Source organism: Salvia miltiorrhiza, chromosome 3, assembly GCF_028751815.1.
Source record: "Salvia miltiorrhiza cultivar Shanhuang (shh) chromosome 3, IMPLAD_Smil_shh, whole genome shotgun sequence".
In the NCBI taxonomy this organism is placed as follows: domain Eukaryota; kingdom Viridiplantae; phylum Streptophyta; class Magnoliopsida; order Lamiales; family Lamiaceae; genus Salvia; species Salvia miltiorrhiza.
Window position 1 is genome coordinate 12,644,804 of NC_080389.1, and position 12,994 is coordinate 12,657,797.

Here is a 12,994-nt window from a genome sequence, read left to right on the forward strand (position 1 = left end):
TGATTATTGCACTCCAAGGTTTTGTAAGACATAAATTCCCATATTCAAACTCCAGCTGCAAACATCATCTAAAAATCTCATACCAATGCTGTTAGATTTATTTTCACCCCCGGTCGGCTGTTTTGTAAGACATAAATTCCCATATTCAAACCATTATAAACTATAAACAAGAATATATAGATTGAATCAAATTAGCAATATTTGCAAATAAATTAAATTAACTAAAAACTTCTATACCTAGCCAGTCAGTCATATTGTTAAAGTCACGTATATTGAGCCTAGTTATAGTGCTACTAAGATGTGATTATACGTACTACTACATGAAAAGCATCAACAAGTAATTTCTAAGATATCACTTGCACACATCACAAAAAATAAATGCTTAAATAAAAATAGAGTGCTCATATCATGGGAGAATCAACATAAACAGTCCCATATGTTCTGCCGGAGAAATTAATGAAAACTCATCTCCAATCCCATAAACAATCATTCTATATTTCCATACAAAATATACTAATTGCATCAGAGAAATAACCATAGAGATCAATAAAGATTCAGAAAAAAAAGATACAAAGGTAAATTATATGGAACTGGGAAAAAAAAAAAACTTACCTTCAGGCCGTCGACGGCGTGCGGGAGGTGTGTGCTGGTGCTGGTGGGAGGCGGCTGGTGTGCCGCGTGGTTGGTGGGAGGCGGCTGCGGCTGGGAGGCTGAGCACGGGGGGCAGCGGCGCCGGCGGCCGGTGGGAAGAGGCGCCGGTAGAGGTGGCTGTGCGAGTGAGAATGGCGTCTGATCAGAGAAAGGCAGAAAGCCCTAGCGTAAATTGTGTTTGTGTGATTGTGATTTTTAAGTACTTTTTAAATTATAATATTAAAATAAAAATTAATTAATTAATTTAATTCTTAAACCGTTTAACCGGTTCACCGGTTAACGAAAAATACACTAACCGGTAACCAAACCGGACCGGTAAAAACCAGTTTTCGGTTAACCGATAACCGGTTTTTTCGGTTCGGTTTCAATTTTAACCGGATAATCAGAACCGATTTACCAGGCCTACCCTTAATGTACGCAACTTCCCCTCAATCAAAGCAACTAGCAGCGGAACATAATGTCATCATAAGAACAAACCAAAGTTAAGGAGTTCATCGAAAACAATAGCACCAAGCAACAACAAGCTAAGCTAAAGAGAACTAACCAACGACAACGACACTAACAAAAGCAAAAGATCTAAGCGAAAAGATCTAACTATCAACACACTTCTCTCCCTTGTCAAAATAAATGCTGAAGGGGTTCAAGAGCAGCTCGACGCTTAATGCGACTAGCCATGGTGGCTGTAACAAACTCCAACTGGCGCTCCAATTCATTCGCCATACGCAAAGATTAAACATTGATGAGCGATCAACATCTAATGGCTTAGTGTGACCAAGTCTTTGGTGCCAGGTCTTGCTTAGGTTGGTTTGCACTTTGAGACATGTATTCTTAGGAGTAATAACATAGCAATTATCATTCAAACACTTTCCTGTAATGAATTTTTTTTCTCCATCTTTCACAAAGCATTGATTATTATCGAATCACATCCATCTTGTTGTCACAAGTTGACTGATACTGATGAGATTTGCCTTGAGACCATCAACAAGCATAACGTTTTCAAGTTTGGGAAGGCCTTGTACATACAGTGTTTCTGTACCAACAAATTTAGCCTGCACTCCATCTCCAAATGTAACTCCTTTATCTGTGACAGTCTGAATATTCATAGGAACTTCCTATTTCCAATCATATGCTCTGAACACCCAAGGCCTGGTTCGAGTCCACCGTCATGCGGTCTATAATAAATTTCTTTATTTACTTATGTAATTTATCAAAAAAAAAAAAACTTGTTTGTTTTAACTATATATTCACGCTACTAGTCTACGAAAAAACAAAAAAAAATCTCCATCTTCTAAGAGAAACCCTATATGAATATAGTCAACCTCTAATTAACACTACAACTCTATTTTTAAGTCCATGCAACATTTGTTTTATGTTTAGGGCTCATTTGCTATGCATGATAAGTGTGAGATAGATACCTATATTACCCTAATATATTGTTTGAAGCCTTTTATAAATTAACAATTAATGGTCCATTATTTACTATCCATATCTTTTAGATTATGTACGTATCACACCGGAATATTGATGCACGTAACAATATTACGAAAATTGAGAGTGTATCCATCATAAATTTTCATATACTATTTGAGATTTAATATGTACTAGTCTTTTATTAAATTTATTATTATTTTAAAACATAAAGTGTAGTATCAATAATGTTATGGGGCGAAAGAGTCGTGGGAACTTCACCGCAGTTTATGAATTTTAGGGTTTATTTTGGTTCCATGCCTTTGAATCTCATTCGTAACCCTTTCTTTAAGAGAGAGAGACTTAACCGCACTGCCGCTTCTCCATAGTGACGCCGTCGAATGCCACCACACCCATACCATCATCTTCCTTGATTTTCTAAGGTAACCACCAGCTAATAGTTGATTTGCTATTCTTCGATTCTTCGTTATTTTGATTTCATTATTGTCATGGAAACTTTAACATAGATGAAGAATGAGAAGAAAGTTCAACAATTTCTTTCAAGAAATGCTAGAATAGGCAGAAGAAGAAGAAGAAGAATAAGAAGAAGACGAAGAAGATGAAGAAGAGGACGAAGAAGAAGAAGAAATCAGCAATCTCTCCATCTTCCAGAAGAAATCATCGAAGAAATACTGTCAATATTGCCGGTGAAATCACTGTTGAGATTAAGGTGCGTTTCAAAATCATGGGGCTCTTTAAATGGCAGCGACAGATTCATAAAAAAACACCACCAAAATTCCTTGAATAACCCTTCTTTCCCCCAACAAAGGGTCATTGTAGAGTCGAATTTCGTTGAACAACCTCAGCAATGTTCTCTACAGTCGGTTTTGAGTGGACCAACAAATACTATCCCTTTATCTCCTTTAGCTGATCCAATGAATGCTACATTGACTGAATATCGAATTGTGGGGAGCTGTAATGGGCTGCTCTGCATTCTCCATTATCAAAATATAATATTTCAGTTGTGGAACCCATCCACTAGAATCTCCAAGAAACTGCCAGAAATTTCTAATCCCAACTCTGGTGTTTGGAATTTTGGGTTTGGTTGGGTTGAATCGACTAATGAGTATAAGGTGTTTGTGACTGTGGTTCATTATTATGATAACTCCAAGGTTGGTAAAGTTTATAGTTCAAAGACAAAATCATGGAAAACAATTGAGCTATCCGGTTATTTACGTGTAAGTTGGGGAAGAGGGGTGTTTGCAGGTGGGAAGCTTTACTGGAAGAACGGACATGATAAAGTTATTATTTTCTGGGACTTGAAGAGTGAGGTGTTTGGAAGGATTGAGCATCCCTTTGATCAAGATGGCTTTGTGGGTGTGCTTGGTGGTTTCCTTTGTGTGCTATGTTTTAATTATCAAATTAGAGGCTTTCGAGTTTGGGTTATGAAGGAGTCTTGGGAGAAAGTGGTTACACTTTCTCATCTTCTTGAGCTTCTTCAACCACCATTGGTGAAAGGTCTAAACGGAGAGATTTTGGTAAATTATGGATCCACTGTGGTGGTTGTTTATGATTGTCGGGATAATGTGTTCCGCAACCTCAAGTATTGTTCCTATTGTGAGGATACTGGGTTCAGCAGCTACGAGAATTGTGTCCATTCTTTGTCATATCAAGTCTATGTTGAAAGTTTAGTCTCGCCAGAAGATTTATGAAACAACGTCTTAGAACATGATGCTAGGCAGAACAATATATATGTAGTGAAATTTGTGCACGAAAACGAAAGATAGTAGCTACCTTTATGGATACCATCAACTATATATAAAATTAATGATGCTACCTTTTCTCTCCCTTGATTACAAAAACATAGTAGCTAGGCAGAACAATATCATTTTTTCTTTTAATTTTAGCTCTATTTTATCTTTCTTGTGAAAGTGTCTAAAGAACCTTAGACTCTTGTATTTTATAATATATATATATATATATATATATATATATGTAGTGAAATTTGTGCACGAAAACGAAAGAATTTTGAATTATAATATAAACTGGCTTTTTGATATTGCAGGGATGCTATAAGTGATTGCTGCCAGGGACGGAGCCGGGGGGCTAAAGCTCCCCCCCCCCCCCCCCCAAATTTTGACATTTTATTTATTTTCAAAGATATATATATATATATATATATATATACACGTCTAGGGGAAGGGTAGAATAAAAACACTCTTAAGTGTATAAAAATATAAATGATTTTAAGCCCTTAGATCATCAAGATCTACGGTTGATTCGTAACCTTGTTGGATGAATTCGTGGTCCTGAGTTCGAATCCCAAAGGTAACAAAAATATATTTTTCGCAATTCGTACTCTATTGGATAAATATTTCATATTTGTTCTACATAAAATTCGTACATTAAGAAACGTTTATATTTTATACACTTAAGAGTGTTTTTATTCTAGTCCACCCCTATATGTCTATACCTATTATAAAAGAACTTTGTATACAAAAGTTAATTTGCTTGTTATATTCACTCATATACTTAACTTAAGGATAATCGAGTTATTTAAAACTATATAATCTATGAAAATGTTGTTCATTATGATTATTACTATTATTATTATGCTCGTTTTTTAATAGAAAATGTATGAAATGCCCAAAAAAAATGTTTATTATTTACATTATACTTGTCTTTTAATAAAAAAATGTTTAAAATATACGAAATGTTAAAAAAAAATTGTAATGTACTGAAACTAATTTGTAATATATTGAAACTATATAATCTATGAAAATGTTGTTTGTTATTATTACTATGATGCTCGTATTTTAGTAATGCCCAAAGATTGAAAAACATACTTACTTCGTCCACAAAAATTGTATTGTAATTTGGGGGAATGAGCTTTAATAAGTTGAAAAATGTGTATAAAGTGGAGAAAATGACACCAAAATTGAGTGGAAAAGAGGTCCACCAAAATTGATGTGTTATATTAAATGAGTGAGTTTTTTTTTGTAAATATTAAGGGTGATCAAAGAAATGAAAAAGATAAGCATTCGTCAAGCAACTTTTGATTTGAATCATGATCAAAAGTTCAAGAGCCCATATTCATTATCAACGGAAATAAAATAAAAATAAACCATACACTAAAAATCTTGAAATTGGGAAAAACCCTCTTAATCGGATAGAGCCCATTTCTCTGATAAAACTACAAAAACCAAACAATGGCCTCTTCAAGAGCAAAAACCTAAAACCCTCGGAATATCGGAGCAAAAGCCTAAAACCTAAAATTCCTCGGAATATTGTTATAGGTGGCATGCAGTTATCAAATTAGAGTAATATAAGCATCAGACATGCAATTGTAATATCTCAAGCAAATTCATATTTCACAAATCAAAATACAAGTCTATCTTTCCTCTCTTTCATTAATTTCTCACTCTTCTCTGCACACCACCAATTCTCATTGGATATATTCCTTGTGATGTATTGGCTTCTCCATAGTCGCACCGTTGTTCAGAGATGCCAAACACCCATCGCCACTTGCTACCAAGCGCTGCCGCGTAGCCCCTGATCCGTACCATCATCGCCCTTGATTTTGGTCTTGCTAAGGTAACCACCAGCTCATAGTTGATTTGCTATTCTTCTTCGTTGTTTTGATTTCATTATTGTCATGGAAACTTATAACATAGATTAGATAATACAATTCTCAATCAGTCCGTTTTGGTTCAATTCAGGCAGCAAGTCACATATGTTGGAGAAGAAGCAAATTTATTATGGTATTGGAGAAGATGAAGAATGAGAAGAAAGTTGAACAATTTCTTTTAAGATTTTGATATGGAGATCGGAAAATACTGTCTTCATCAAGAAGTCATCGAGGAAGAAATACTGTCAAGATTGCCGGTGAAATCACTCTTGAGATTCAGGTGCGTTTCAAAAACATGGCTGTCTTTAATAGGCAGCAAACGCTTCATCAAAGCCCATCATCAAAATTCAATAAAAAATCCATGTTTCCCCCATCAAAGGCTCATTACACTGAAGAATACGCGTGATAGGCCTGAGGAATGTTCTCTGCAGTCATTGCTGAGTGAACGACCTATCAGTCGAGATTCAACTGATGATCTACTGATGACTACATTGCTGCCATTTCGAATTTGGGGATGCTATAATGGGCTGTTCTGCGTTCTTGAGAAATCAAGCAAACTACCCTTTGTTGTTGAGGAGAAACCAAGAAAAATTTACTTGTGGAACCCATCAACTCGAAGCTCCAAGAAACTGCCAGAAATTTCTGGTCCAGGCTTTGCTAAGAATTACGGATTCGGTTGGGTTGAATCGAGTGATGAGTACAAGGTGTTTGTGAGTGTGGTTGATCGTAACTCCAAGGTTGGTGAAGTTTATAGTTCAAAGACAAAATCATGGAAAACAATTGAGTTGAGGGCGGATTTAGTTGAATGTTGCGGTGATGGGGTGTTTGCAGGTGGGAAGCTTTACTGGAAGAGAAATGGATATGAAGAATATATAATTTTCTTGGACTTGAAGAGTGAGGAGTTTGGAAGGATTGAGATTCCCTTTCAACAAGGGTGGAGAAGTAGAAGTTGCTTGGTGGGTGTGGTAGGTGGTTGCCTTTGCGTGACATATTATAACCATGGAAGGCCAGTTCAACTTTGGGTTATGAAGGAGTCTTGGAAGAAAGTGGCGACTCTTGCTCATCTTGTTCAGCTTCTTCTACCATTGGTGGTGGCTCAAAACAGAGAGATTTTGGTCAATTGTGGATCCACTTTGTTGGTTTACGATCGCGGAGATAATGCGTTCCGCAGTACTAAGTTTTGTTTCCGTTACCGTACACGTGTCTACGTTGAAAGTTTAATCTCACCAGAAGATGTATGAAAGATTGAAATAAAATAAAATAAAAACCTTTAAGTTTTTGAAAATGAACTACATATGTCTCATGTTCAACCCTTTATTTTTTCATTCACTCACTGATAGAAAAAAATATCGATAAAATAACATAATTTATTTATGCAAATAAAAATACTATTCTCATGTTTATTCAAATTAATTACATGACATGTTTACGCTTACGACTTACCAATATAACTAATTTTCATATATATATTTTTAATTAAAATCAAAACCCAACTAAAATAATGAAACATCATTGTTCAATATTATAAAATTAAACTTAATAAATTGACCAATTTTATTTATGAAAACAAATCATGTTTTTTTTTCTGTAAAATCAAATATTTGGATGTTGCAGAAGAACTTTATTTTAAAATTGTATTTAAACAAAATGACCACATAAATATGATATAAATATGTATTCAAAAAATACATTAAACTATATGCAAATAAATAGTTTTGTACATCTTAGAATATTATATGATACATAATGATATTCATTAGTATCATTTATAATTGCTTTTGATATTTGATGAGTTATATATTTATACACATTATCAATAAATTAATTGGTATTTCAAAAATTTCAAATTCATGTTCTTTTTTATTATTGAAATTATGTTGTGGATAATTTCATTGTTTTAGATTCATGTTTGCATTAACTTTTTTTTAATTTTTTTTTTTGAGAAATTACAAGAGGTATCAAATATATAATCAAATTAGCAACTCACACGCAAGCGGGACCTTTACACCATACAAATATGAGAAAACAACCGCATGCAGGCGGAAAACTACCCACAGAAAGGTAGGAACACTACCCACACAAAAGTGGAAATACTACCCGCACGCAGGCGGGATTGAACCCAAGACCACTCACAAAGGAGAGTCTTTGGGTGCCTGAGAAGTTTGCATTAACTTATATTTAAATTATGTTTAATATGTATATTTTTTATTTAAAATATTATTTAATTTCGATTTTGGTTGTGCGTTGCACGAGCGGGCATAGTAGTTAGTAAGTATGTTGACTATTGACATTTTTTAAGATTAAAAGTGGTGGGTTCCTCAATGGCATATGTGTAAATAAGTATAATATATATAAGGGTACTAATTAAAGAAATAGTTACTACAAATAAGTAGGACACGAATTGGTGGACGGACCAAAATGGCAAATTAGGACATGAATATCGGTGGGCAGAGAGACTAACTATAATTAGCATTACACTTTATACAAAGTTAAAAATTTAAATTTTCAAATTCGATTTTTTATTGAGTAATTAAAGTAGATTATTTTATTTTCAGAACATATTTTTCATTTGGTTATATTTTGATTATGTTTATTATTAGTATTATTTTTTATTTAAATATGTCCTTTAATTTCGATGTACGTCGTTCATGCTCGTTAATCGGTGATAAAGCTATCATATTAAATGAGTTGGGCCCAATTTTCTTTACTTAACGAATGAGCATTTCATTAGATTGATGACTGAAATATTTTTCAAAACTATAAAAATATAAAATTAAATCACATAGGTCAGCCCAATGTACATCCGGGCCACGATTAGAAACATTACTACTTCAAATTACAAAACCCTCTCTTTATCTTTGTAACCGCCGCCGCAGATGGATAGCAAAAACACCAAACAATCTCTGCATCTTCCCGAAGAAATCATCGAAGAAATACTGTCAAGACTTGCGGTGAAATCGCTCTTGAAATTCAGGTGCGTCTCGAAATCATGGCACTCTTTAATTGGCTGCGAAAGATTCGTAAAAAAACACCACCAAAATTCAACAAGAAACACGACTTTAGCCCACCACAGGGTCTTGTTAAGCTCTCGTTACAAAGTAGAGCTGTCGCAGTGCCCTCTGCCATCGTTATTCGATAAACACGACACTCCTGCTTTAAAATGGGACTTTGCAACCGATATTTTTATTGATTCAATAACTCTCGTGGGTTGCTGTAATGGACTCGTTTGCATCCTTTTAAATCATGAACATGTTATTCTGTGGAACCCATCCACCAGAATCTCGAGGATATTGCCTGAGACGCCTGGTTACAAGCATTGGTTTTATGGATTCGGCTGCGATGAGTCGAGTGGTGATTACAAGGTTATTGCTAGTGCTGATGAACCATTTGTGCGTAAAAATAACATAGCTAAAATATATAGCTTGAAGACTGATTCGTGGAAGGAAACAACGGGTCCTTGGGAACTTTTTATGACGTTTCGCGCTGAGCAACGGGGAATGTTAGCAAGTGGGAAGCTTCACTGGGAGATTATCAGTTACGGAATTGTTTCTTTCGACTTGAAGGAGGAGGTGTTTGAAATCGTTGAGGAATCCTTTGAAGAAGAGCATTTCGATTGTGCTATTACGACCTTGGCTGAATCTGGCATTGATCAACTTTCATTGATGAATGTACAGTGTCTGTTTATTGATGTGTGTCGGGAATCAGCAGAAGTTTCAGCATGCGAAGGTCTGCAATTAATAAAATATTCAACATATGATTATGGTATCCACCTTCGTGGATGGGAATTCACAGAAGATGCATATTATGATTGTCATATCTACGTTGAGAGTTTAGTCTCACCATAGCCTTCAACATCGACATTTTATCAGTTTTAGGGTTTATTACTTATTTTTATATCAGTTTGTGACAGTTTTATCAGCCTTTGCCGTATCTACGTTGAGAGTTTAGTCTCACCATAGCCTTCAACATCGACATTTTATCAGTTTTAGCGTTTATTACTTATCTTTATATCAGTTTGTGACAGTTTTATCAGCCTTGTGTCTCATGCTTAACTTTTCCTTCAAGTGTTGTTTTTTGCTTGTTGAGAATAAAATTGGGATATGTTGTTCTTTTACCAGCCTCTATTTAGTTTGTAGCATATCGTTTCATTCTATGAATTAGCTAAATATCCATGATGAATTAGTTAAATGTGTGAGTGTAGAAGTATAGAGAGCATGAAAAAAGGTGAGCTACTGCCGTTTATTTCTCAGAGAAAAGTTACTTACAAAATAACACTCTGGGGCTATTTATAGATGATAGCACAGAGTCAAAAACAGAACAACAAACCGCTATGTGACACGTGGTATCAAATATAACAAACAAGAAATAAGCAAGCATACGGCAACTCAGTATAACACCATAACACTATTCCATTACCCCCGCAAGCTGGACATGGTGGAGATCCACCATGCCTAGCTTGGACAACAGTAGACAAAAATGAGGGCCAACTAGGGATTTAGTGAACACATCCGCCAGCTGGGAAGCAGTAGAAAGGTGAAGCGGGACCAGAAAACCAGCGCGATACTTCTCACGTACAAGGTGGCAGTCGATTTCAAGATGATTAGTGCGCTCGTGGAAAACCTGATTTTTGGTGATGTGTATTGTTGCTTGGTTATCACAGTAGAGTGGCAACGGTGAAGGGAGAACCAGAGCAAACTCGGCGCAGAGATGAGAGACCCAAGTCATTTCACGAGCAGTAGCACTAAGAGCCCTATATTCGGCTTCAGCAGAGGAAGCGGAAACAGTTGCTTGCTTCTTGCAACGCCACGAGACCAAAGAACCCCCAAGAAAGATACAATATCCAGTGAGGGACCGGCGAGTATCAAGGCAGGAGCCCCAATCAGCATCACAATATGTAGTAAGTGTCAACTCGCCTGAGGAAGGATAGAATAAACCAAGGGATGGACACCCCTTCCAGTATTTGAGAACATGCAGAGCTGCATCCCAGTGTAGCTCCGATGGTGACCCAACAAATTGGCTAATTAGTTGCTGGACAACATAGGTGATATCTGGACGTGTCAAATTAAGAAAGAGTAAACGCCCCACCAACCTTCTATAAGCATCAGGCTGTGAATAATCGGGAGAATCATTGTGAGAGAGCTTACAATGGAGTGGCAGTGGGGTGGCAACTGACTTGCAACCAAGAAGTCCAGCTGAATCAATAAGATCCAAAATGTATTTGCGCTGATTGAGACAAGTACCCGAGTCTCCCCTAGCAATCTCCATGCCTAAAAAATACTTGGCTACTCCCAGATCCTTTATAGTAAAGATGGAGTGAAGATACTCTTTCAATGTTGTGATTAAAGAGAGATTAGGTCCAGCTATAAGGACATCATCAACATACATTAGTAAACAAAGAAAGGAGTCACCTGTACCTTTTACAAATAAACAATGATCTGCTTGAGATTGTACGAATCCGAAACTGAAAAGATGTCTGCAAAACTCAGCATTCCACTCTCTGGATGCCTGCTTAAGGCCATATAAACTCTTAATCAATTTGCAAACCTGCCCCGGCTTTGCCTTGTCATAACCTTGAGGTGGCTGCATGTAAATGTCATCATGTAAATAACCATGTAAAAATGCATTATTTACATCTATCTGATGAAGGTGCCACTGGTTATAAGTAGCAATAGCCAAGAGAAATCGCACAGAGACTAGTTTGGCAACTGGAGAGAATACCTCAGTATAGTCAATTCCAAACTCTTGATTGTAGCCTTTGGCAACCAAACGAGCTTTATATCTCTCCACAGTCCCATCAGCATTCATCTTAACTTTATATAATAGCTCTCTTTCCAGCAGGTAGTGAAGTCAGCTGCCAAGTCTGATTTGTCTCTAGAGCATCAAGCTCAGCTCTCATAGCTGCAACCCAATCTCCAAAACGACTGGCTTCAAGATAGGTCTCAGGCTCACGAATGGCTTGAATAGTGATTAGAAAAGCAGTATACTGGGGAGCAAGAACAAGAGAAGTGATGTAGGGAAAAGTAAAAGGAGTGAGAGTTTCATTAGTAGAAGGTAGAGAGGCAGGAGTTGTAATGATGTGGCCAACATAATCCTTCATCCAAGAAGGAGGTTGGCGCACACGAGTGCTAGCTCGCACAGCGACAGCAGGAGCAGTAGTAGAGGTGGAAATAGCATTATCAGAATTTGTGGGAGTAGGTGAAGCAGGATGGGATATAGTATCTGTGGGGGAATGAGTATTTGTGGATTGTGGTGTTTGTGGTGAAGAGATAGGATCGGCAAATTGTGGAGAAAATGGAAGAGAAGCGGAGTCATCAGAAAATATAGGGGGAGTGTGCACAGGAGAGACAGGAGTAATGGAAGATGATGAAGCAAACGGATATGTGGTGGGCAAGAATGTTACATCTCTCCATGTAATGACTTTGCATTCAGCCAAGTCATATAGTAGGTAACCTTTGTTATTCATAGCATATCCCAAGAATACACATCTTATTCCCCGAGAATCAAACTTCTTCCTGGTGGGTGACAAATCCACAGCATATGCTAAACACCCAAAAGGCTGCAAAAGAGTCATACCAGGCTTGCTGTTAAACATCACTGAAAATGGGGTCTCCCACCCTAAAACCTTACTGGACAAACGATTAAGAAGCCATGTAGCTGTAAGCAAAGAGAATGGCCAAAAAATAGCAGGCAAATGACTGTCAAACATGAGGGCTCTAGCTATCTGTAAGAGACTTCTATGTTTTCTTTCAACAATCCCATTTTGTTGGGGTAAGTAGACACAAGTTCTCTGATGGTGAATACTAAATTCTGAAAGCATAGCAGTCACATCTTTATTTATAAATTCTGTTCCATTATTTGTTTTTAGATTCTTAATAGATTTCCCAAACTGTGTATGCACCATAATGATATGTTTGCGCAAAGTTGAGCAAACTAAACTTTTAGAGTTCAAAAGGTATATCCAGGTAACTCGACTATGATCTTCAACTATAGTAAGCATAAACTTCACATTGCAAATATTTTCATCACTATATGATCCCCATATGTCAGCATGCAAGATCTCAAACATCATATCAGATCTTCTCTGTAAAGTAGGAAAAGAAGCTCTAGTTTGTTTAGAACGAATGCATACCTCACATTCTTTGAGTTTAAGTATTGTTGTGGCATTTAGCATGTCTGATATTACAGGTATATGCTCCATCACTCCTATTGATGGATGCCCAAGCTCAGTGTGCCATCTCTCCACATCTTTCTTCTGCACCTTACTCACAGTGAGAGCTGATTCAGCTGCTACCCCTTCCAACATGTACA

The 12,994-nt window shown here is 36.6% G+C and overlaps 3 protein-coding genes across 3 annotated transcripts; all 3 read left to right on the forward strand.

The window, feature by feature from the left end:
* Window positions 1–2,993: 2,993 nt before the first annotated feature.
* Window positions 2,994–3,770, forward strand: LOC131018348 (F-box/kelch-repeat protein At3g23880-like). The gene has a single exon (XM_057947076.1). It carries the CDS (start codon window positions 2,994–2,996, stop codon window positions 3,768–3,770), a length of 777 nt encoding a protein of 258 aa, XP_057803059.1.
* A 2,031-nt stretch (window positions 3,771–5,801) lies between these two features.
* On the forward strand, window positions 5,802–6,927 carry LOC131018349 (F-box/kelch-repeat protein At3g23880-like). The gene has a single exon (XM_057947077.1). It carries the CDS (start codon window positions 5,878–5,880, stop codon window positions 6,925–6,927), a length of 1,050 nt encoding a protein of 349 aa, XP_057803060.1. The 5' UTR covers window positions 5,802–5,877.
* Window positions 6,928–8,562: 1,635 nt separating this feature from the next.
* On the forward strand, window positions 8,563–9,531 carry LOC131018350 (F-box/kelch-repeat protein At3g23880-like). Its single transcript, XM_057947078.1, has one exon. It carries the CDS (start codon window positions 8,563–8,565, stop codon window positions 9,529–9,531), a length of 969 nt encoding a protein of 322 aa, XP_057803061.1.
* The last annotated feature ends 3,463 nt before the right edge of the window (window positions 9,532–12,994 follow it).

Coding starts and splice junctions, on each gene's coding strand:
- LOC131018348 (XM_057947076.1), top strand. CDS start 2,994: ATGAATGCTACATTGACTGAATATCGAATTGTGGGGAGCTGTAATGGG.
- LOC131018349 (XM_057947077.1), top strand. CDS start 5,878: ATGGAGATCGGAAAATACTGTCTTCATCAAGAAGTCATCGAGGAAGAA.
- LOC131018350 (XM_057947078.1), top strand. CDS start 8,563: ATGGATAGCAAAAACACCAAACAATCTCTGCATCTTCCCGAAGAAATC.